Raw genomic sequence first — 21,482 nt, 5'->3', positions numbered from 1 at the left:
TTTCCCCAGTTCAGTGGAGTGAGAAACAAAAAGCGCTGTCTCCAAAATGCAAGCAAACTGCAAGCTTACATAACCTGTCACTTCGTGATAGAGTAGACTGTGTGTTTATGGGCTATTGCTTGCATATATGTGGATTTGTCACACTTTAGTTTTGTTTCAGCAATGACAGCGTCTCAGTTCTGTTGGATGTCTGATCACCATAGTGACAAAAATGTGCATTCAGGATTATAGATGAGCTTTCCTGCCAAAGCTGTACAGATGATAATCATGGTGATGATTAATATTATAACTGTAGACAGACATTCTTCCAGGATGTGTTTCACAGTGTATTTTTAGATAGAGCTTTTCTCCTATCCATCTTTTTTTTTTTGCAATCATTTCTTTATTCATTTTATTTCCAATAAATGTATTCACAGTTGATACATACTGAAACTCAGACCCTAGACCCACCCTCTCAAATCCCCATTTACCTGATTTCAGCCAAAAAGCAGAGACTTAATGGGTATGCATTACTGCACAATAATAAAATGTACCTTGTTGTTTCAACTAAGGATTTCCATATGTTGACACAAGAGAAACTTGTTGGGACTTCAACAGTTTCTGCAGGGAAGGATTCATCATTTGTGATCTGGCTGATGTCACATCCAGCAAAAATGAAACTTATATGACTTATATTTTAAGTAGTTTATTTAAAGTCTAAAATCACAGGTCTCAATAAGGCACACATTACATATACATAGACTGTAACACATGAAAACATATTACAAAAAAGTAATCAAATAAAAATAGAGTAATAGTTCATATCATTATCAAATAATGTATCATTCAAATTTTCATATGGAGACTGTGGCACAGTCAGAAATTTTATGTGTTGTGTTGAAAACACTTAGGGGTAAATAGAAAAAAGTCTGGGTTGCAGTTTTCATATCCTACATGATTTTTGGATAGAGAAATCATCTCACAGCCTTAAATGTCCACTTCATAAGGCAGACAAGAGGAAGCACTGATTTAATACAGATACTGCATTACTGATGATTCACTAGGCTGTAATATCACCTCTTTTGAGGACATGTTGTGATTGTGTAATTGCACAGCTACAGTATGAATATAAAGTGTATGTTTAATGTAAAGCATTTGCATTTGTCATCATAATAAATAAATAAATAAATAATAAAGGGAGAAGATGTAGAATTTTTTTTTAAAAAATTTAAAAAACGATTGGATTTACCTCAAGAATCTGGGCTTCAGCCTTAAACCACAACATGAACTCCCTATTTTCTTTTTAAACCAGACATGGATCATGGATAATTCAATTGTGTAGGCTCTAGAAAAAGGTAAGTAACTGTGTAAGCTCTAGGAAAAGGTAAGAAAGAGCATCAGCCTGACTGAGAGTGAGGAAGCACAAATGCAAGACAGGAGGAGGGAGCATAGAAGAGGGAGGGCGGGAACAGTGGTGGCTACCGGCGCTCTCTGCAGTACAGATCTGCTGAGAGCACCAGAGCAGAGCTCCTCCACAGACCACAGCCGCAGGGCTCCCACTGAAGTTCAGAGAAAATCCTCACACAGAAATATATATATATATATATATATATATATATACTAGGAGAGAAACTGCTACCTCACATTTCCACAACACCACAAGAAAGAAGACAAGACAAAGAGGAGAAGAGTGATCTGAGAAATACAGACAGGAGGTGGGAAGAACTGGACGAGGTTCTTTTTTTCTTTGGAGGAACAGAACTTCCTGGTCTTCATGTTCTATGCCTGGAGTCCATTTAATAATTTACCCTCTGCCTGATCTTAGTTTGTGGAACTTTGCTTTTTTATTAAAGTTTCACATATAGGTCTGGATTTTTCTTTCCAATCAACATTTCTGCCTATCTCTCTTGGCAATTCTAGCACCTTTTCATTTGCCTCTGAACTTCACCACAGTGTATGTGTGTGTGTTTCTTTTGGTGTGTGAGTATCTGTTTCTGACTGAGTGAGTGAGGTGTAACTGAGTGGAGGAACATTTGTGTGAGTGAATGTACATTGTTTTGCATTTAAGCCTCACTTAAAGATTCATTTTGCAGGTGACTGATTATTCATGTCAGTTCTTACTTTTTTCTCCACAAGGATCCTGTTAAAGGACCATAAGATGTCATATCACAAAAACTACTGAGGCAGATTCTTCTTTGCAATAAGTATCACCACCCGGACTAAAGTCATATCTTCTGAAAGGACGTCGTCAAGCTCAAACCATTTTTGAGATATACTGGAGGGAACAACATTTTTTCTGCCCCGTCTGCCCTACCTCTACCTCAGGATGGCTGGCTGCGCCAGCCGCTGCAGGCAGGGGGTGCTCAAATTAATCCAGTCTCTGCAGAGACTGGTCTCAGGAACCCTCACAAAAGGTAAAACAGATACACTTGCATCTTTCACTTATGCATTCACACATTTTTATGTGTACTTGATTAGATACAGTGTGGTTTTGTGACACCACTAAGCATTTAATAAATACTCCAAAGGACGTCAGTTGAGTAGGTGGTCCTTCAATGTGGCCCAGGACACATACTCTAAAATAGATCGTCTTGACATCCACAATAGTGCAACATATATGCTAGCTGGATCGAGTATTGTTCCCTTGTAATAGGGTGCAAAACCAAAATTTCTGTGTTTTGAGTTTCCAAAGTAGTGAATGTGCCATCATCTTCTAAATTTTACACCCTCACTTAACCAGTCACTAGTTTTAGCATTAGAATTGTACCTATCTTTCCCAAATAGATCAGCATGCTGCTAGTGAGTTCTGATATTTGTTTCATGCAGCTGATGCAGCCATGTGGTCAAGGTTAAGACTCAGTTCCTACACCAGCCAAAGTGTAGTCTATTCATCAACACCCATGTTTCCTGTCATATTGTCCTTGAGTGAAACACTGAGCCATTGCTTTGGAAGACTAAGTCTCCCCAGCGTTTCAGCTCTCAGCCGAAGAATATGAATACATCTTATTTGGTAATGCAGTAGTGTTCAAATGTACTATAGTTTGATGTTGGAATGCAACACCATTCTTAATCTGGTCTATCAGGATAAACATCAGGATATAAAAAATGTGTTGAGTTTTGGACACTGGAGCAGTGTGATATACTGTAGCTGGTACTGTGCTGGTGGCAGCTATATTGAGCCATCAGGCCAGATGAACCAGATAAGATTAGAGCCCTCAGGAGCCCTATAGAAAAGGAGGCCAAGATATTTCTGTTACACAAAATTTTGTATACCTTTACTGACCTTTTTTGCATTTTTTTCTGATGAAATAATGGACATTTTCACTTCTTTGGAGCTTCTAAAACTGCTTCCTATTAAACAATTTTAGGCTCACAATTCCACAATATATGTATGCACAGACTAAGGACATGTGCAAACAAACACCCAGGGTGTAGGTTTGATTTCAGAGTTGGTCAGGACACAAAGGTGGGGTGGAGTATGTCTGAGAGGCAGGTAAATTAGAGGTTGCAATATGGTTTATTTTGTAAACAGTGTACATTCGCTTGCAGTAAACTGTCAACAAGGGTGTTAAAAAGGAAGCATTTGCAGGATTTGCAATAGAGCTGCTTGAGCTTCAGCTGTTCTGAGGTTTCCTTAATAGTGTCAAAAATGTTTTTAAATTCCGTAATGCAGGCAGCCATGTCATCACCAACTGATTTTCAGGTTAAAGGAGCTGGTTTACTTAGTAAATGCTTGGAACCAGTATCCCACCTATCACCTTCAAAAGCTAAATGATGACGTTATGCAACATCTGTACACATCCCTTTGCGATGCACTCTAAAGCTCTTATTGTGTTTGTCATCGCCGTGTTAAAAAACCCTGGCTCTCTTTTCTCTTCACTACGTCATCCTATTTGAAAGTTACTTTTCACCTTAGTGGCACAAAAACACGCTGAGTCACCAAGTCAGAATGCTGCTGCAAGTCAGTCAGGAATGATAAAACACATCAACTCGCGCTGACTTTCAAAAAAACTGCAGGTCTGTTGTGGCCCTTATTTATAGAAAATTCAATTTACCATATAAACACAAATGTGGCATATAAAGTATCTGGCAGGCAATGCCTCATTTAGACTCCCAACTTTCAGTTATGTATGTCTGATCCATGTGCTTTTTCCACCATTTGTATTTCAATTTGTAATTTGTCTGCTTATTTTCCAACCAGAACTATTTGGATAATTTTACTATCTAGCTCCAAATCATTTGAAGCATATCCACTGCCATGAAATGATTTCTTACAGAAAAATGAAGTGAACTTGACACTGCAGCTATGGCAACAGATTCACAAATAGGACTTCCGGCCATTTGGGAGAATTTACAAACCTAAAATGTATGCAAGCTTCAGTACTTGTAAGGACACATCTAAATAGTCGCTTGTATTAGATAATCCTATTCATCCTTTTCTAACACGCTCTGTCAATGGTGTGAATATGCTTTAACAACTGACAGGGAGAGCAACTCTAAAACTCCATTCAGTTTTGGCCTGTACTCTATTTTACCATCATACTAATAAACTACAAACTCTCACAAACTATTGAAGGAAGACATATAACATGTCAATCAATTCTACGTAAGGATTGATGAATGAACAAAAAATATGGAAAAGTGGTCTTCATAAAGTTTTGCACATTTGTATTCCTTGTATATTAAAAACTACCAAGTAGTTTTTTAACACAAAAAAAAACTGCTACTGTGATGAAGTGAAAGAAAATATAGCTGAGAGTGAAGTGTTCTAACCTGGCGGCTTAGTCAGCTACTGTGCTATTCTAGAAATAATACAGCCTACTCATGGCTGCATGGGTTGACAATCTAGGTCATGCAATGCAGCCACATATCTGTAGTGTCTAAAAACTGAAGTACTGTGCATAACCCATTCTTTTATTTAAAAAAAAAAAAGAAATAAGTTAACAATTCCAAACCTACCTTCACAGAAATGGGCTTATATCGTCAATCGCATGGACTAATTATCAAAGTGGGCTACTGATGAAACTTTAGCAAATGAAGAGGAAAACAGTTTTCAGGATGATCTCAATCCTTCTTTTCTAGAGGCCAGTAATCTTACCTTCTGCAGCCTCAGAGGATGAGTATCTGATGAATCAGAGTGTCAATTCTATTGAGTCTCTCGTCCATTGACAGCGCGCCTCGGTGTGTGTTTGCTGCTTCTCCCCAAATGCTCTTTTGTGCTTTGCTGATTGCAGCTCATGGTACTGACCTTTTTCTTAGTCAAAGTTAAGATACTTGTGCATTGGGCGACACAGGGGCCGTGTCTTCATTTAATTCTATAATTGAATGTCAATGAGTTAATTAAGTGCCTCTAGCCAAAATACTCACTATAGATTGCATAAGATGGTGCCTATTGATTATAATGTTTCAACTCAGAGTAGGAATTTTTCAAGTTTAATTTTTAAGTTTCTCAGCTTATCTCAATATGGACACGCTCAAGTACAGTAAAGGGTGTGAACACACTTGTGCAACAATTCTGTACCTAAACACTGAGAACTAAGGCCTCAGAAAGGACTATGAAGTTCAATTAACATCTTTCTGATGGAGACTCAATGAAAGCTGAACATTAACAAAAATATCAGTATTTATTGTTGTGTTGGATTGTTGTTGTGTTAGACTGCATCGTATTAGGTTTATTGTGTCCATAAATACTTTAATAAAACACACAATTAGGGTATACAATTCTGAACTTCTAAACTAAATATTAAAACATGTCTGATATGTAGATGCATATTATGTATAATTAAAGGTCCAATCTGTATTTTTTCTCCATATAAATTTGAGGAATGTTTATATATACAGTATAATTGAAGATCACTGAAAATTTGCATTTGTATGTTTCTCAACCAAATGTAATTCAAAATCCAGACTTGTTTACAAGCTTTACTGATGTAAGCAAACCTACAGCATCAGAAAATAATTGGTGTCAAGCTGTGTCCATGAATTAAAAGACCTGTCAATTAATCTGAGTTAATACTAGGTTGCAATTTTGTGTTTTGATTTTTAGCAGCAGGACAGAGTGTATCTTTAATATGTCCAAAATATACATTTCTGCCAGTGTAACAGATTGGCCCTTTTATAAACTGATAGTTGACAACAACACAGAAGTAGATTAACCAAAAAGGCACTGAGGGTTTCATTTCACTGGCAAATGTTTGTAAAACCCTCATGCAGTGTTATAAAGGTTATTTTTCTTTCATATCATTTTGGTCACATGAAACAATGTTATACACCATGGAAAATAATACGCAATCTTTGGGAATGATAACATACAAGACAGATTCAAACAACAGAATAGAAAGAGTTTATGTTGCAATACAGTAGGTTTATAGCATACTGCGGCTGTGGTTGCGTTCCAAATTGAAACCTTTCCCTGGACAGTTCTCTCATAATCGTGTCTCGGAGCAGTCTCTTTAGATTGCTATCATATGCATGGGAGAAGACATGAAAAATATGCATACACACACAGTTTCACACACGCAAGCCTGTCAGGTAGAGTGAAAAATGTAAGTCCCTCATCTCCAGCACGCACATATCTCCAGTAGTTTGGTTTGTTATGCATATTTGCCTGCACACACTTATACATATAGTGACATGAACCATAAAACTCTCCTTGTTCACCTTTAAAACACTCTACTTACAAATGCAGCAGCATGTATATTCATCTTCAGACCTTTAAACATCCCAGGCTGTAGAATGCCAGAGTTGGGAAAACAGGGTTGCTGATGTGCCTCAGGCAATAAACTGAGCAACAAACTGTTATTCTTAGGTCCCCAGTGGCTAATGTATTTTTTCTCCTCAAGTCTTGATTTATACTGTACTTTACACTGCTGCTTTTAGAAACTGTTTTGTTGTGATCTATAAGAAGACTGCAAACAATTGAAACTTTATGTGAAATCTAACCGTGTTGTTTTATCTGAGACGAACTGAAGAAGCAGTGGAGCTTTGAAACAAGCTACTGCTGCTCAATTAATTCATTTTTATTTTTCTTGTTCAGAGAGTAGCTGAACAGTACTCAAAGCTGGTTTTCATTTGGGGATGTGACTGATAATGTGTCTGGCTGATAAGTCTGGAGCTGTATTTGAATTGTAGATTGGAAGACAGGGATGTTTTCCTCAGATAGAAGACAGTGGAGGGCCCAGAGTCCCCGCCATGCTTCATTTTTAAATCGCAGGTATGAAATTATGCATACATGGACATAATTAATGTCTAATTTCAACATTTTCTTTGAACAGTTTTAAACATTTTGGGCTGTTTTGTGTAAGCATCACAGGGGGATGAGTATTGCATATTTGCATATTTTTTTTCCAGCTTATGCACAATTTAGACTGTCTAATGCTAATATCTCTACCCAGAATCAGCTGCTTTACTCTTCTCTGTAATACCGATCAGTCTAAATAAGGTAAATGTTATGGTTCTGAAATTGTTATGCAACCCTTAACAACACCTTGACTTATTTTTAGACTGATTTTATGGTTGGTATTTTTACGTTTCCCTAAACTTTCTACCATTCTTGTATTAATACACCCTCTTTCATGTAGACTCGGGTCCTATTGGAAACAGGAGAAGTGCTGGTGATGACACTCTCATCCGGCCTCATGCTGCACCTGTCTTTCACTATTACAAGTCACGTGCCCTCTAAGTGCATAACCTTGCACCAAGACTCACATCCTCTTTCACGCCAGATATACAGATTCCTATCAAAGGCCTGTGCACTTCTACCATACCTCTACTATAACCAACACTAAGGCAGAATTACTCAGCATTGCCATGTATTGTGAACTGGCCTCCCCAAAAAACACTCTATCTTCTTTCTCCTTTCATTCTCTTTCTCATTTTCTGTGGCTGTGAAAGCAGTGGATCAGAGCTGACAGTGTGTGTCTCCGCTTTTAATTTTTTACATCACTTCACTACTCACTTTTATGTAACCGTCTTCTTCTACATTTATTTTTATCTCTTGCCTCCTCGCTCTGTGTCTTTTATCCTCCACATTAATTCTCTCTACCCTCATCGTTTTATTATCTGGTATTTACATACAGAATCCCCCTCTCAGTAATTTTGATGTAGTGAACAGTATAGTAATGAATGAAAGGGTGCTACTTTTTCTGCCTACATGTCAGATATTGCTGTACTCGGGTTTTTTTTGTGCATGTTGTATTTATTAATGAACAAAATGAGCTTGCAATGGCGACACAAGCTGCTGATTGTTTCAGGAATGATTGTACTCTGCTGCCACCTGTTGTTCAAACAGTAACACCACACTTACCAAAATAGAGAAAGTGCTGTGAACTCCCTGCTTAGTAAGCAAGTAAAGAAAAACACCCATAGTGTCAGAAAGAAGCTGTGACTGTCCAGGTGATCTGAACTGACCAATTACAGATACAACCAGCCTCATCATTATAAATATCAGAGATGGTTACATTTGCATTGTTTCAACAGTGCTGACTTCTATCAGACTGTTCAGACTTGAAAGTTGGGCAAAAGGTCTCCCGTTGTTTGGTGTGTACCGCCACTTGAGTGTGTTTTCTCAATGAAAAATTGGTTTCTGGTTTCCCTGAATATAACTAATCTCATCAAAAAGAGCTGGTGGCTGTATTTTTTTTTTCAAAAGAATATATATGTATGTGTTTGCTCTGTGCGATAGGAATACTATGAGCACACTCATGTGTAAGTGTGGAATATAAAAGGACTTTTACTCCAGGTTCCCCATGTTGCCACAGGCAGTTTTCAATACATGACAGACAAAAGAAAAATTGTTATTAGATTTGGGTTTGTTTTTTTGTTTTTTTTATTCCTCTTCTTGAAATGAATTACCAGGTAGAAAACATTTTAAATATTTGTTACAATATACATGTCAAATCACTGAAATAAATGGGTTAAATTTGTTTATTACTAAAGTACTGATTAAGGAAATTGGTAAATATTAAGGCTGCAACTAGTTATTTTTATTCATTTTATTGCTCACCTGATGTCTGTCTAATTCAGTCTAATTTATTCATTGTATGCAGTTAAGCCCTCAGCTCCCTGCTATTCCTCAAACTATTTATTTTAACAATGCTTTTCACTAAAAAGTTTATAGGTTCACCACAGACATGAGGTATGTAGGCCTAACAGTGTTACATTTAGAAGGTTGCTATATATAAACATATAATACTGTGTTTTCCTGTTTGGCTTCATGGTGGCACTGTTGTCTAACTGTTACTATGAATAAGTTCAGGAACAAGGATGAAGAAGTTTGTTTTATACTGTCACACTGACATGATACAGAGAAAGGTTCTGATGACAGTAACTCTGAAAATGAAATGAAACTGAAGGAACTGATGATGAGTATTATATTTAAGTCATGTTTAAGTTATGAAACAAATAATTCAGAAACATAAATAGAGCAGGAGAGTGATAATGCTAGCTCAGATGACATTGGCGCTGAACATGAGGAGGGCCAAGCTGCTATTCAAGTAGTTGTGCCAAGAGACTCAGTCTGAGCTGCGACAGATGAGGAAACCTCATATCCCTGCAAAAATGGACTTGTGTGGGTGTCAGCCCAACCTCCTCCAAGCAGAACCAGAGCTTGTAATGTACTGTATTTCACACCAGAAAAGGCCCTACATGAAGAAAAGGCTGCAATGAAAAATATTAATGAAAATCATCTTTAGCATCTTTAAATGACTGAGGGGAAAAATGGTAAAAGTATGTTTTTTGTGGGTTTATTATTGTCAATTACATGTTCTGACAAACAATATTATTTTAATGTAGCTCAATATGCATTATATATGCAACTGGTCACCAATGACATAAGTAATAAGTAATTACTATATCCAAAGTGATACATTTCCATGTGAAACTAACTATAAGCCATTCGACAAAAAAGATTGTGGAGAGATAATATACTATCTCCAAAAACTGTACAGTATATTGATTCATCAGGCAGCCCCTTTTCCCCTCATCAAATCCATGTTATCCTACTCCTAAAGCACAACTAGTTCTAATATGAAGTATGAAGGTAACAGAGGGATGTTAAAGGTGCATTGTGTAGAATTTAGTGGCATCTAGCGAATGGACTTGGTAGAAAACGTGCAACCTCACCGCTAGATGCCGCTAAATCTTACACACCTTTAAGGTGAGAAAAAGAGCAGTAGAGATGAAATAATTTATTGGGGGGCTTCTGCATAACAAGACTAGAGAACCACCTCTCAGGTTTGACACTCTTATCTCATGCCAGGAGGAGAGAAGAGAATTTCTCCCAGATCGAAAGATTTTTTTCCACCTCTTCCATGTTTCAACCTACCTACCTCTTCTACATTGCCATGTTGAGTTATTGTATTTTTTTCCACACTTAAAGAACAGTTTCAGTCAGATACGGGACTGAGGACATAGTCTTGATTGTCTTCAGCTTACTTGAAATTAAGTGATGAACATGTGCAATGGCTTTTCAGTAATGCTGCGTTCAAATTCTGCTCATGTTGTCTGGATCTATTATTATTTTTACTGCTCTCTCACCTTTCCATTAGTGGCTGTAAAATTGAAATTTTGATGAGGGAGTCCTGTCAGTTGGCAGTGGTGAGCCGACTTGTGTAGCTCATGAAGTGGTGAGAAGATGATGAAGAGATGATGACATCAGTTGTGCTTGTCACTGTGCAGGCTGATATGCTGCTTAAAGGCAGTTCCAGATGGCAAACATCTGTCAAGGGGATTACAACAGTTTCTTATAGTGATCTAAATGCTTAACTCTCCATCTGCAACTGCTTGCGTATGTATGTCAGGGGGCTTATTTCTATTTGTATAGGGAGGAGGGGAGGGGAAGGTTTGTTTAAACATCTGTGATATCAAGTGGAATTTTTATTTATTCTTCCTAGTCTGAGATGACGTCACTGTGCAGATTTTTTTTTTTCCAGGAAGTAAAAGTAATGAATATTTGATGTAAAAACACATAGAAACGAATGAATGAATTGCATGAGTGCAAATGAGCTATAAAGGTAGAAAGGTAATTTTTTAATTTTAGTGTGTAGTGTGTGAAAGGCACCTACCAAGAGAGAGGTGTATATTTACCAGAATTATGCATGACTTTATATGTTTAACACACAAACACAGACACACATATACACACAAACACCACACAATTTAACTGAATAGCGGTGACCTGCATACTGTGCAGTCCTTTGCTATTCAAACAGTGTAGACAAACAGGCTTACATAACTATGAGGGAATAAAATATTCAATTTATGAATGACTATGGAGTTTAAGCTCTTAAACTCATGATGTCATACATCGTAGGCCTGTCACATCGGATTTATTTTTGCCACCGTACTCCTCCACATGGCTTTTTGCTCTTTTTACGGCTCACTCTGAAGAACGCAACTTTCAAGAAACAGGAAAGCTGAAACAACATTGAAAAAATGGCTCTCCATGAATTTTTTAAACCGAGAGAGGTTTTCTGAAGCCGTCACACACACCCAAAGAATAAGTGAGGCAGAGAGAGAATTTCTGGTCTGGAGCCAAAGGAATATTTAAAAAGACATTCACATTTTTCTATGTTTTACTCAATCACTTTACTTGTACTTCACTTTGACTAAATCAGCCTCTTTATGGTTTTAAATCTCTTTCCATAGATTCGATAAATGTGAATTTTAATCGTCAGGCTGTGAATCACTTCTTTCTGTTTGGCAGTTGATGCATATGTCAGATGACATATCACATGCTAAGATATACTACATGAATATCCCTCCTAAGATATGTTTTAGCAAACTCACTGGTTTTGACCACAGTGAGGGCACTTATATAAACACTTGCTTCTGCCTCCAACAAACCATTTGATTTTTAACACTTGGTATTTGAAAAGAAATAAACATTACTCAGTCTTACTGCTTTCCATCCCCCAATGCACACAGTCTAATTTTCTTAAACTGAAGCTGCTCCATGAATATTAATTGACACCATTAAACACTCTGTCCCTGTTTGTACCAATGTACAACATTTAAAAAAATACAAATTCTTTGTTGTCCTCTACATTACAGTGCTGCATAGAGTTTCTACAGAGAGAAAGATCTGAGTTATGTTAATGTGGTGAATCAACTATTGTATACACACATGCAAGCACACACACGCATACACACACACGCACACCCACACACACACACACACACATATTCACACACACACATACACAAAGTGGGCAGCCTTCACAGCTACCAAATCTACATGCTCATTATGGTACAAACCATGCTTCGGGGAGCAGAGTACTAATTTGGAGTGGTATTGGACTAAAGTCATCATTAGCCATCGGGTTGAGTTGTCTGTGCACATGTGTGTGCATGTGTTTTTGTGTGTGCATGTATATATGTTAGGGCAGTAGAGAGATAAATAAGTAATGAATAAGAGGAGAAAATAAGAATAGATAGATAAAATGCACAGTGCAGTACATGTAAAGCACAAAGATGTGTCTGCTTTAAATGCCCTTCACCTGCTACCATTCGCTTGTCAGTAGTGTTATTACTGAGTGCGGAATCAGTTACCAACACTCCACAATAACACGAGGGCATGAGGAGGCAGGGTGCTTGAAAGAGGGGGGAAAGCTGACAGATGAGTAGAGTGAGGCACAGAACGGAGGGAGTGGCGCAGGAAGGCAGGAGCAGCTTGTGTATGTGTGTTTGGAGGAAGAGATCAGAAATCCAAGAGAATCAGCTCAAAGAAGAGAGTCGTCTCTCAGTGACAGATCTGAAATCAGAGAGAAGAGGGGCAAAGCCCCTTTAAGATACAGAGCTGTGGAGGGAGATAAAGGCATAACGACAGACTGAGAATATCGTGAAATAAATAGAGGACTATTACTCTTTGGGTTGTTTGACCAGGCTGGTTTCCACGGTGACAACATGGGTGCAGTGGTGGGCACTTTGACCATGCAAACCAAGCAGAGGAGACCGTCGAGAGGTACGTCAATATTAGTCAGAGATGAATGGAGAGAAGACAAAAGAGCAACAGCCAACGGAAATGACAAAAACATTCAAATAATTCTTTAGACCAATGGTAATCCATAATATATCTTTGTTATTATGTGTGCACTAGTGCAACACATGCACATTTAACGTAAACAATAACATTTACGTGTTTACCATATTTCTGTGGAGTGCCTATAAATTATTGAACTAGAAATTCAAAGAACAGCAAAAGAAGATCCGCTAATACATTTAAATTGCTTTATGTGGCGGTCAAGTACGGAGAAACAGAAAACAAGAATAGATATTTTAAAATGAAAATTGATAATATTCACTCAGAATTGTGAGGAATCAGTCCTCCACTGATGCTGAGGTGTGAAGCGTAACACATGTAATGTAGTCATGATGGAGAGATTACAGTAAGCCATGAAATAGGATGTCCTTGAAAATAACTAGAGAGCAAAATCACTGCCCCCGACTCTGTGATTAAGTGTGCGTGTTCGTGTGGGTGCCCAGTTGGATGTGTGAGTGAGTGAGTGAAAGGGTAAGCGAATGAGGGTTCAGGCGAGAGCATGTGAATTATCACACAGCTCACATATCATACCTCTCCCTGGCCTTATGCTTGAAAAGCCCGTTGTCATGGAGACTGGGTTGAAGGGGCATAAGAGGAGGCTGTGAACAATACTCAGCCAGGATGAATGATGATGAATTTACAGCAGCGTAAGATAGAGATAAAGTAGACGCACCTGCCAACAAAGCAATTACTCCCTGATATTAGACATGGATGACTGGTTTTCCACCAAGATGAGATGGAATATTGTTCCCTGCTCTGATAAAAAGCCTTTCAAAAGCCTTTGAACAAAATGAATAAAATGCACAGAGGTCACTCTGTTTTTTCTTACCTTCATTAAAGTTTGTCTTGCAGTGCCTGCTGTACAGAGGTACAGAGATAAGATACGGTTAGATAGATGAGACTTTATTGATCCATAGGATGGAAACAAAGTATTGCACAAAAAGTGAAAAGAGTTAGGTGACGAGGATAGTGTACAAATAAAACTAAAACAGAGCCAGGTGTGTATGTATGTGCAAAACCAGCCAAATTATTTTTCAAAACATATTAGATTTTCTTCTTCAAAAAAAAATGTGAGTGTTAAAATGTCACATTGTGTTTTTACAGGAGCTTTTGTGCTAGACTATTTCTGGCCGGGTGCAGTGACTTCCTGGAAGTTTGTCATCACCTAGAGGTTGCAAGGCTACCAGCGGGGACTCCAGGAAGTCACTGGATTAAACAAACAAGATAATGTATTAATCAGTGAACTTTAAAGGTGCTGGTAGTCAGATTTTATTACTTTTGGGCAGAGCCAAGCTGGCTGTTTCCTCCTGATTCCAGTCTTTATGCTAAGCTAAGCTAACTGGCTGCTGGCTGCACTTTCACCATACAACTACCATCTAACTCTCTGCAAGAGGGCGAATAAACCTCTTTCCTAAAATGTCTGACTATTACTGTAAGGTAAGGTAGCAAATACTTATTTGAGTGTGAGATGGAGGGAAGAAATAGAGTCAGAGAAATTATGCCAAAACCAAAATATGCAGTATGTTTAACATGAACTACCCAGATGATGTTAACTCTTCTTAAAGTGTTTGCACTGTTCAGACGTCAAGACGAAATTGACAGTTGGGGCATGTGAAACTGAATACAACCTGTTGTTCCCAAAACTGTTTGTGTAAACTGGCCTGAAGCTGCCACAGCTCCCCACCTGGCACACATTTCTAATTATCCCCATCACTTCATTATATAACCTCACTATATGCTGATGAATGCTGCAGATGTTGTTATGTATGTGCAGAGCAACTGTTGAATCATTTATATTCAGACTCTTGCCTTGCAAATGACCATCAGCACTGGTGATGTTGGTAGAGAATCTGCAGTATTTCTCTGCCTGAATCCTTCAGTTATGTTCTGGTAATTTTGTCCTCTAGTAAGATTTGTATTATCATTTATAGTATCTATTAGTAAACTCTAAATTCAAAATCAATACTATATGTCCCCTTCTCATCATGCTTCCAAAGCTCAGTGTTTGTCTTCTCTTTTTTTAATGTCCTCCAAACATATTGTGTTATCCTTTTCTGCCATCTGTTGTTCTCTTTCGCTTCTCACCTTTTTTCCTCACACTCTGCTACCTCCTTCTTTCTCTCTTCCCATTTCTCCATATCTCACCCTTCTTCTAATCAACACCTCTGCCTGTTTCCTTCTCTCACCCTCATTTTTTTCATGTGTTTCTGATCACACCATATCATTTGCATTTGCAGGAAAGCACACGTACCCTGACAGAGAGGGAATACATGCACATGAGCACAACAAGACAACACCTTTGCTGTTTTGTATTCGTGTGGTTATAGGCTTTTATTCAAAGGAGGAAAAAAAAGTACAAATTGTGTATGACATTTTTTTTTAATCAGTTCATCCAGTATCACCACCACTGCTCACATTTATCATGGCTGTCTATCCCCATGACAACAAGAGGTAGTGAGATTGCAACAGGAGCGAGGAGGAAGAGGAAGATGGAGGGTCGATTGAGATAGAGCAATACATAACCACGTACACTATGTTCAGCTGATAACTGACTGTAAATATTCCAAATATTTCATCATTCAGTAACCTTCAGAAAATAGATCCTGAACATATCACAATAAATTGCTTAAACTTGTTGTCATATTATCTCTATTTTTGTAGTTTTCTCATGCTTGTGGAAGATCTCTGTTAAAGTCATATTATGTTATTTCATCACCATTTCCAAATTAGCTATAGGCTATAGCTTCACAAATACTTGATGTTTATTTATGTCGCCTTGGGAACATGTTTGATCTCAGTAAACACGTGTAAACTTGTGTACAGCTGCAAATGATGTTCTGTTGGCTGAAACATGGATTTTGCATTTTTTGCATTGATTGAAACTGAAACCTAATGAATAACTAACATGATCCAAATAATGCAAATTAAGATTGTTCAAAAGTTTAGGCAATTATTCTCGTATAAAGAAACAAATGCAGCTAATTAGATCTTACTTTTAGAACTTAAATACAGTCAGGCATACAGTTTGTGCCTCCGGGTACGGATAAAAAGACCAACAAGATATATAATATAAAATTCAAATTAAGATTGCCTCTGGCAGATGATGCAAGATGCTAGATGTAGTACTGAGGATTAATCTTTACACATGAGTTGAAATAAATGAGTCACTGCTTTCCAAAAAGCAGGAGAATCATGTTCATTTTTATCTCCTTTTCTTAGAGTCTGACTAAGCCAATCGATGCTGACACAACTACAGTAGAGCTTGTTTGGACTCACGTGTGTGTTTGTCAAGTCATTTAACCAGCTTTCATTGTGCAGCCTGGTAGTGTTTTGTTCTTTATGTTAAAATAATCCACCCAAGGATATAGCAGATAATACAGTATAACTCCAAAAAATGCTAAATATATTATTTATATCTCAAAAAATGATGTAACTTACAGAGACCAGCCCCATGTGAGTGTGTGTTTCTATGTGTAAATATTCTGTCTAATAATCTGTCACACCAGCACAAGGCTGTAGATGTGTGTGAAAACCTAATAACGACTTGCAGAGAGCACTTGTTTTCTCTTGGATATTTGTTCGTTGTTGTGAAATTATAGGTGTGTGGATTGCGTCCGCTGTCGGAAGTCAGGGTGTTAGCATTGCCCTTTAGCTGGAGACTGTCATAGTGACAAACACTTGCCCACAGCAGAGCCATTACTTCACATCATTAACCACCATCCATCTCCACAGCACCTGATACTGAGCACCATGTTACCATTAATAAAATCCCTCAACTCCTAGAGGGGAATCTAATTTGTCAAGTGTATGTAGCTCTTCTAAAAATCCATCTTTGTCTCTCTTCTACCTCTTTGTGATCCTCTCCCTGCCTTATTCTTCTGCTGCTACCTCTGCAAGCGCACTTTTCTGCTGTCTAATCAGACTTTTAATATGTTTCCCGCCGACTTAACATTCTCAAGCTTTGCTGAATTGTCTCTTTCCTGTGTGTTACAGTTTTTATATTTCTAAAGATTGGGAAGACATGGCACATGTTAAACGGACTGTCTTGACACGATTCGGTGTAATAAATATATCTCTTGCTATCTCTCTCTCTCTCTCTCTCTTCCCTGCAGATAAAACAGATGATGAGCTGGAGATGACAATGGTGTGTCACAGGCCAGAGGGTCTTGATCAACTGGAAGCTCTTACCAACTTCAGCAAACCGGAGCTGCAGATCCTCTACCGTGGTTTCAAGAATGTAATCACACATTGTAGTTGACAGATATGATTACAGCCTGGACAGTTCTGGTTCATTTTTCCAACAGACTGAAAAAACGGTAATATCATAGGGTACAATAATCTTAATTCATCTTTCCCACAGGAATGTCCAAGTGGAGTGGTAAATGAGGAGACATTTAAACACATCTACGCACAGTTTTTTCCTCATGGAGGTAAAGTACAACACTTTCTGTGAAGACGCTCTGTGAAGCTTTTTAATAACAGAAGGCCTTACATATTTGTTTTTTGTGTTGCAGATGCAAGCATGTATGCACATTATCTTTTCAATGCATTTGACACCACAAACAATGGCTCCATTAAGTTTAAGGTAACAAAAAGTGTCATCCGTCTTTGTAATCATTTTTATTCAAAACTTCACTAATTTCTTCACTATAATACGCAATGATGCTTCCTGAGTTTATCCTGTCTCTCTATTCTGTTCTGTTTCCAGGATTTTGTGGTTGGGTTGTCTATACTGCTGCGGGGAACACTGAGGGAAAAACTGGAGTGGACGTTTCACCTTTACGACATTAACAGAGATGGCTACATAAACAGAGAGGTGAGACTGTGCTGTCACAATGTATACAATATGCTTTTCATGTCATCTAAAGCCTCTGTCTCAGCACAATGTGCATCTTCTCTTCTTCTTTCAGGAAATGACTGAGATTGTGAGGGCCATTTATGACATGATGGGCAAGTACACCTATCCTGCGCTGAAGGGAGACGTCCCACAGCAGCATGTGGATGCCTTTTTTCAGGTTAGATCACCAACACATAATTTCACAGACATATGAGTTGAAGTCAGCATTTGTTATTAAGTGACAGGTGATTGTAAAACCCATTATTTTACACAGCAGGAAGTAAAACAACCTGACTCTTAATGTCTCTTATCATACCCCAGTAACTTCCCAAATTAATGTTTTTAGTTTTATTGAGACACTTTGCATATAATACAAGATTTCAGATAAGGCTTGTAAATTTTTATATCATTAGCGAAGCCAGCCCTTGCAGTCCATAGCAACTTTCTAAGACAGTATTGTGTTCTATAGTGTGTACAGTTTATTGCAACACAAGCTCACAATAAACACATTTCCACAACAGAATTATCACATATTCGCTGATACTGGCTCACACTATGTTCTGTTACATTGTTTTTCCACAGAAAATGGATAAAAACAAAGATGGAGTGGTGACTTTAGAGGAGTTTGTTATAGCCTGCCAGGAGGTGTGTATCGCTCTACATCTGGGGCTGTCTTCATTTAGTATGTAATAGCAATAAAATATGTTTAAAATTTGAAACATTTATCAAAGAAGGAAGCATATTGTCATATTACTGAGATATGTTCCTAGTATTCATACACATATGTTATACACTGTAGAGGTACATTTAAAATTTTGGCATGGATATTCATTCTTGACCTTGGGAAACAGAAGTCCATTTACTAGCTTTCAGAGCTGTCAGTCACATCTCATGGTCTTCACTAAGCGAATGGAGCACAATTACACACTTATGCATTATGACACCTGAGCTAGCTCCAGCTGCTGAATTAAGACCCTGAGATGCAGTTGAAAGCTCCAAAAGCTAGTGAGTGGACCTTTGAGCTTAGATAACACAAAGAAAACATATATAACATTGAAATTGTCAATGCAGACAGTGCAAGTAGATGTGTGCTTTATGTAGATTTATAACAGGTTCTAAACACCGCATTATATGCCCAATGTGCATTAGTCTAAATGAGGTCATACACATGCAGAGAACACCAACTTAAACATTACAAAGAATATCAACACTCCTCCAGAAATATTTGAAACGGATGTTTCTGCAAAGATAAATGAATTATGTTAGCCCTGGAAGCTGCTTGTGCAACAGGACTAGCTGTACATCGTTATATACAGAAGTACAAAACAGATGCTAGTTAATTACATCATTCTGCCATGATTACTTGTCTTCTCTCTCCCCAGGATGAAATCATGATGAGATCCATGCAGCTGTTTGAGAATGTGATGTAGGAGAAGGGGTAGATGATGGAGAAAAAGGCGTGGAAAATGAGAGGGCTTGTTGTGAGTGTGTGTTTGTGGATGCATATGTGCAATACATCCAGTCTCTCCCTCCCTTCCCATTTTATCCAGCTGTGGTCTGGAAACAGCCAAAATCCCCACAAAGACTTTAATGAAGGGACTGGACTGGAATGCTTTTAGCCTTCCTGCGGAGTTGCGCCACACAATACAAAGTGACTGATGTGACAGACTTGGACATAAACACATCACCCTCAGTCCTGCCTTGAAGATTGGCCTGTAAAAGATAAAGATGCTCCTACATTACAAGGCTGCTCCTGACCAGCAAAGAGCTACTGTTCAACCAGCAGAAGTTTTTTTTTTTTTTTTTGCCAAAATATAATTGCATGCAAGAGGTTTTGATTTATCGCCAAGTATTTGTTATGGGAATTTGGCCATACAGACTTCTGTATTTATCTCATGCATCTTGGTTGAAAGATATGGCATATTTCAAATGATGTGTCAGTTTCACTATTACAGTGACCCCTGTACTTTTGTATTGGCCTTGCTGTCGCTTGCTTGCTGAGTCTGTCTGATGCTTATTGTTAGAGTATGTCTAAAGCTTGCAGTAGAAAGTCAAACAATCTAGAAACATTACTTTTCATGAGTCTTATATGGTGTGTGTGTGTGTGTGAGTTTGTGTGTGTGTATGTGTGTGTGTGCCTGTCTTTCTGTCATGTTGGAACTTAGGTATTAATGAAAAGGAAGAAGAAATGGATTCATTATTTTATATTGTCACCTGCTGCTTTGCTTCTTGTGGTCAAATCGGTGTGTTGTTGAAAAATGTAAAAATGTATTGTGAAAAACGTGCATAAATTTTGGATTTCATGACAAAGAGCCTGCAGAATGAAGACGTTGAATAATTTATCAGGAAGAGGCTTGTGATCATAAAACCTTTAACTGCGGAGGTGAATGGTGATTATGGTGTGACTCGAAGATGGCTGCAATGAAGACAGTAAAACATGTGTATAGAACAACCATACTGATCCAGTAAGAAGAGTCAGGTGGTATGTCCTGGGCCCAACTTTCTCATGAAATCCTTATATGAGAACGTTTCCGATAATCTTGCAGGGAAATACCACTGAATGTCAGCTTTGGAATGTGATAATTTGATGGCACTGAGGACAGCTCCATTTGTGTTAGCGAACATCTAGCACTGCCTCCTATGTCCAAACCAAATCTGTGATGTCACACTGACGTACAGGTACAGACAGAATAGGGTGACTCCTGATGGTTTCCTGTGAGTCAGGGTGCGTTTGAAAGCACCACTGTAATAAAAAACTCATGAGGCTATAGTAGTTTAAGCACTGAAATATGAATCACTGCTCTTTTGTCAGTGGAGCAGCTTTTTGCTATATGTATCTGTGTGACATCACAGTCACAGGTCTCTGATATCTTGGTTCGGAACGGAGTTGTTATATCTCACTAATAGAAAACTAAACTAATTCTAAGCCATAAGAATAAATATGATGTGAATTCTTAAATTGAGTTGTGTTTTACTTGGCAATTGTTGTTTCTTGTACAGTACCAGTCAAAGGTTTGGACATTCAAGGGAATGGGAAGGTGTGTCCAGACTTCTGACTGGTACTTACATGAATTTGAATAAGTACAGATGCATAAAGAAAGGTGAAATGCATCACTTATTATATATCATGTAGCTGACTTTGTCAATTTATGTTATTTTGTGTTATTTTCAAAGTGATTATATGATGTAATTGTGTTTAATTTTTAGTTATTTTTTAAATCTTTGTTAATTTATTTATTTTACTTCTTTTCCTTGTGTAAGAGTGCATTTGTTTCTTGTGTTTGATGCTGCTCTGTGGTTTTTATGGACAGTATTGATATATATTGCTGTAAAAGTAATGAAAACTAAATTTAAAAAAAAACTCCACCTATACAGACAGAGTTCCAATGAATGAAAAAAGACTTCATGAATAAAGATCCAACTTTAGGTTTTTAAGCTATTTGTCTTTAAAGATCCCCTCTAGACAAATTTGAAGACATATAGAAATACTCTGCTTCGATTAATAATTTGTGTCTGATGTTTTTTTTCACAAAAAGTTCACTTACTTCCTTGAAAATCCTTAAAATTACATCTCCTCCTTCTCCCTAATTAAAAATTCAGAATCATCTCAAAGATTTAACTGCTGGA

At 37.8% G+C, this 21,482-nt stretch overlaps 1 protein-coding gene across 2 annotated transcripts; it reads left to right on the top strand.

Annotated features, from left to right (window-relative positions):
- Positions 1-1,522: 1,522 nt before the first annotated feature.
- Positions 1,523-21,281, top strand: kcnip1b (Kv channel interacting protein 1 b). Of its 2 annotated transcripts, none has more exons than XM_067607623.1 (8): positions 1,523-2,393; positions 17,131-17,255; positions 17,379-17,448; positions 17,533-17,603; positions 17,727-17,834; positions 17,929-18,033; positions 18,438-18,500; positions 19,238-21,281. In XM_067607623.1, exons 1-8 carry the CDS (start codon positions 2,306-2,308, stop codon positions 19,283-19,285), a joined length of 678 nt encoding a protein of 225 aa, XP_067463724.1. In that variant the 5' UTR covers positions 1,523-2,305; the 3' UTR covers positions 19,286-21,281. The 2 variants fall into 2 exon arrangements, with proteins under 2 accessions (XP_067463724.1, XP_067463725.1); XM_067607624.1 differs by lacking the exon at positions 1,523-2,393 and adding an exon at positions 12,627-12,940.
- Positions 21,282-21,482: the final 201 nt, after the last annotated feature.

Source organism: Thunnus thynnus, chromosome 13 (genome assembly GCF_963924715.1).
Source record: "Thunnus thynnus chromosome 13, fThuThy2.1, whole genome shotgun sequence".
Taxonomy (NCBI): domain Eukaryota; kingdom Metazoa; phylum Chordata; class Actinopteri; order Scombriformes; family Scombridae; genus Thunnus; species Thunnus thynnus.
This window is presented reverse-complemented; position numbering and strand designations above follow the sequence as displayed.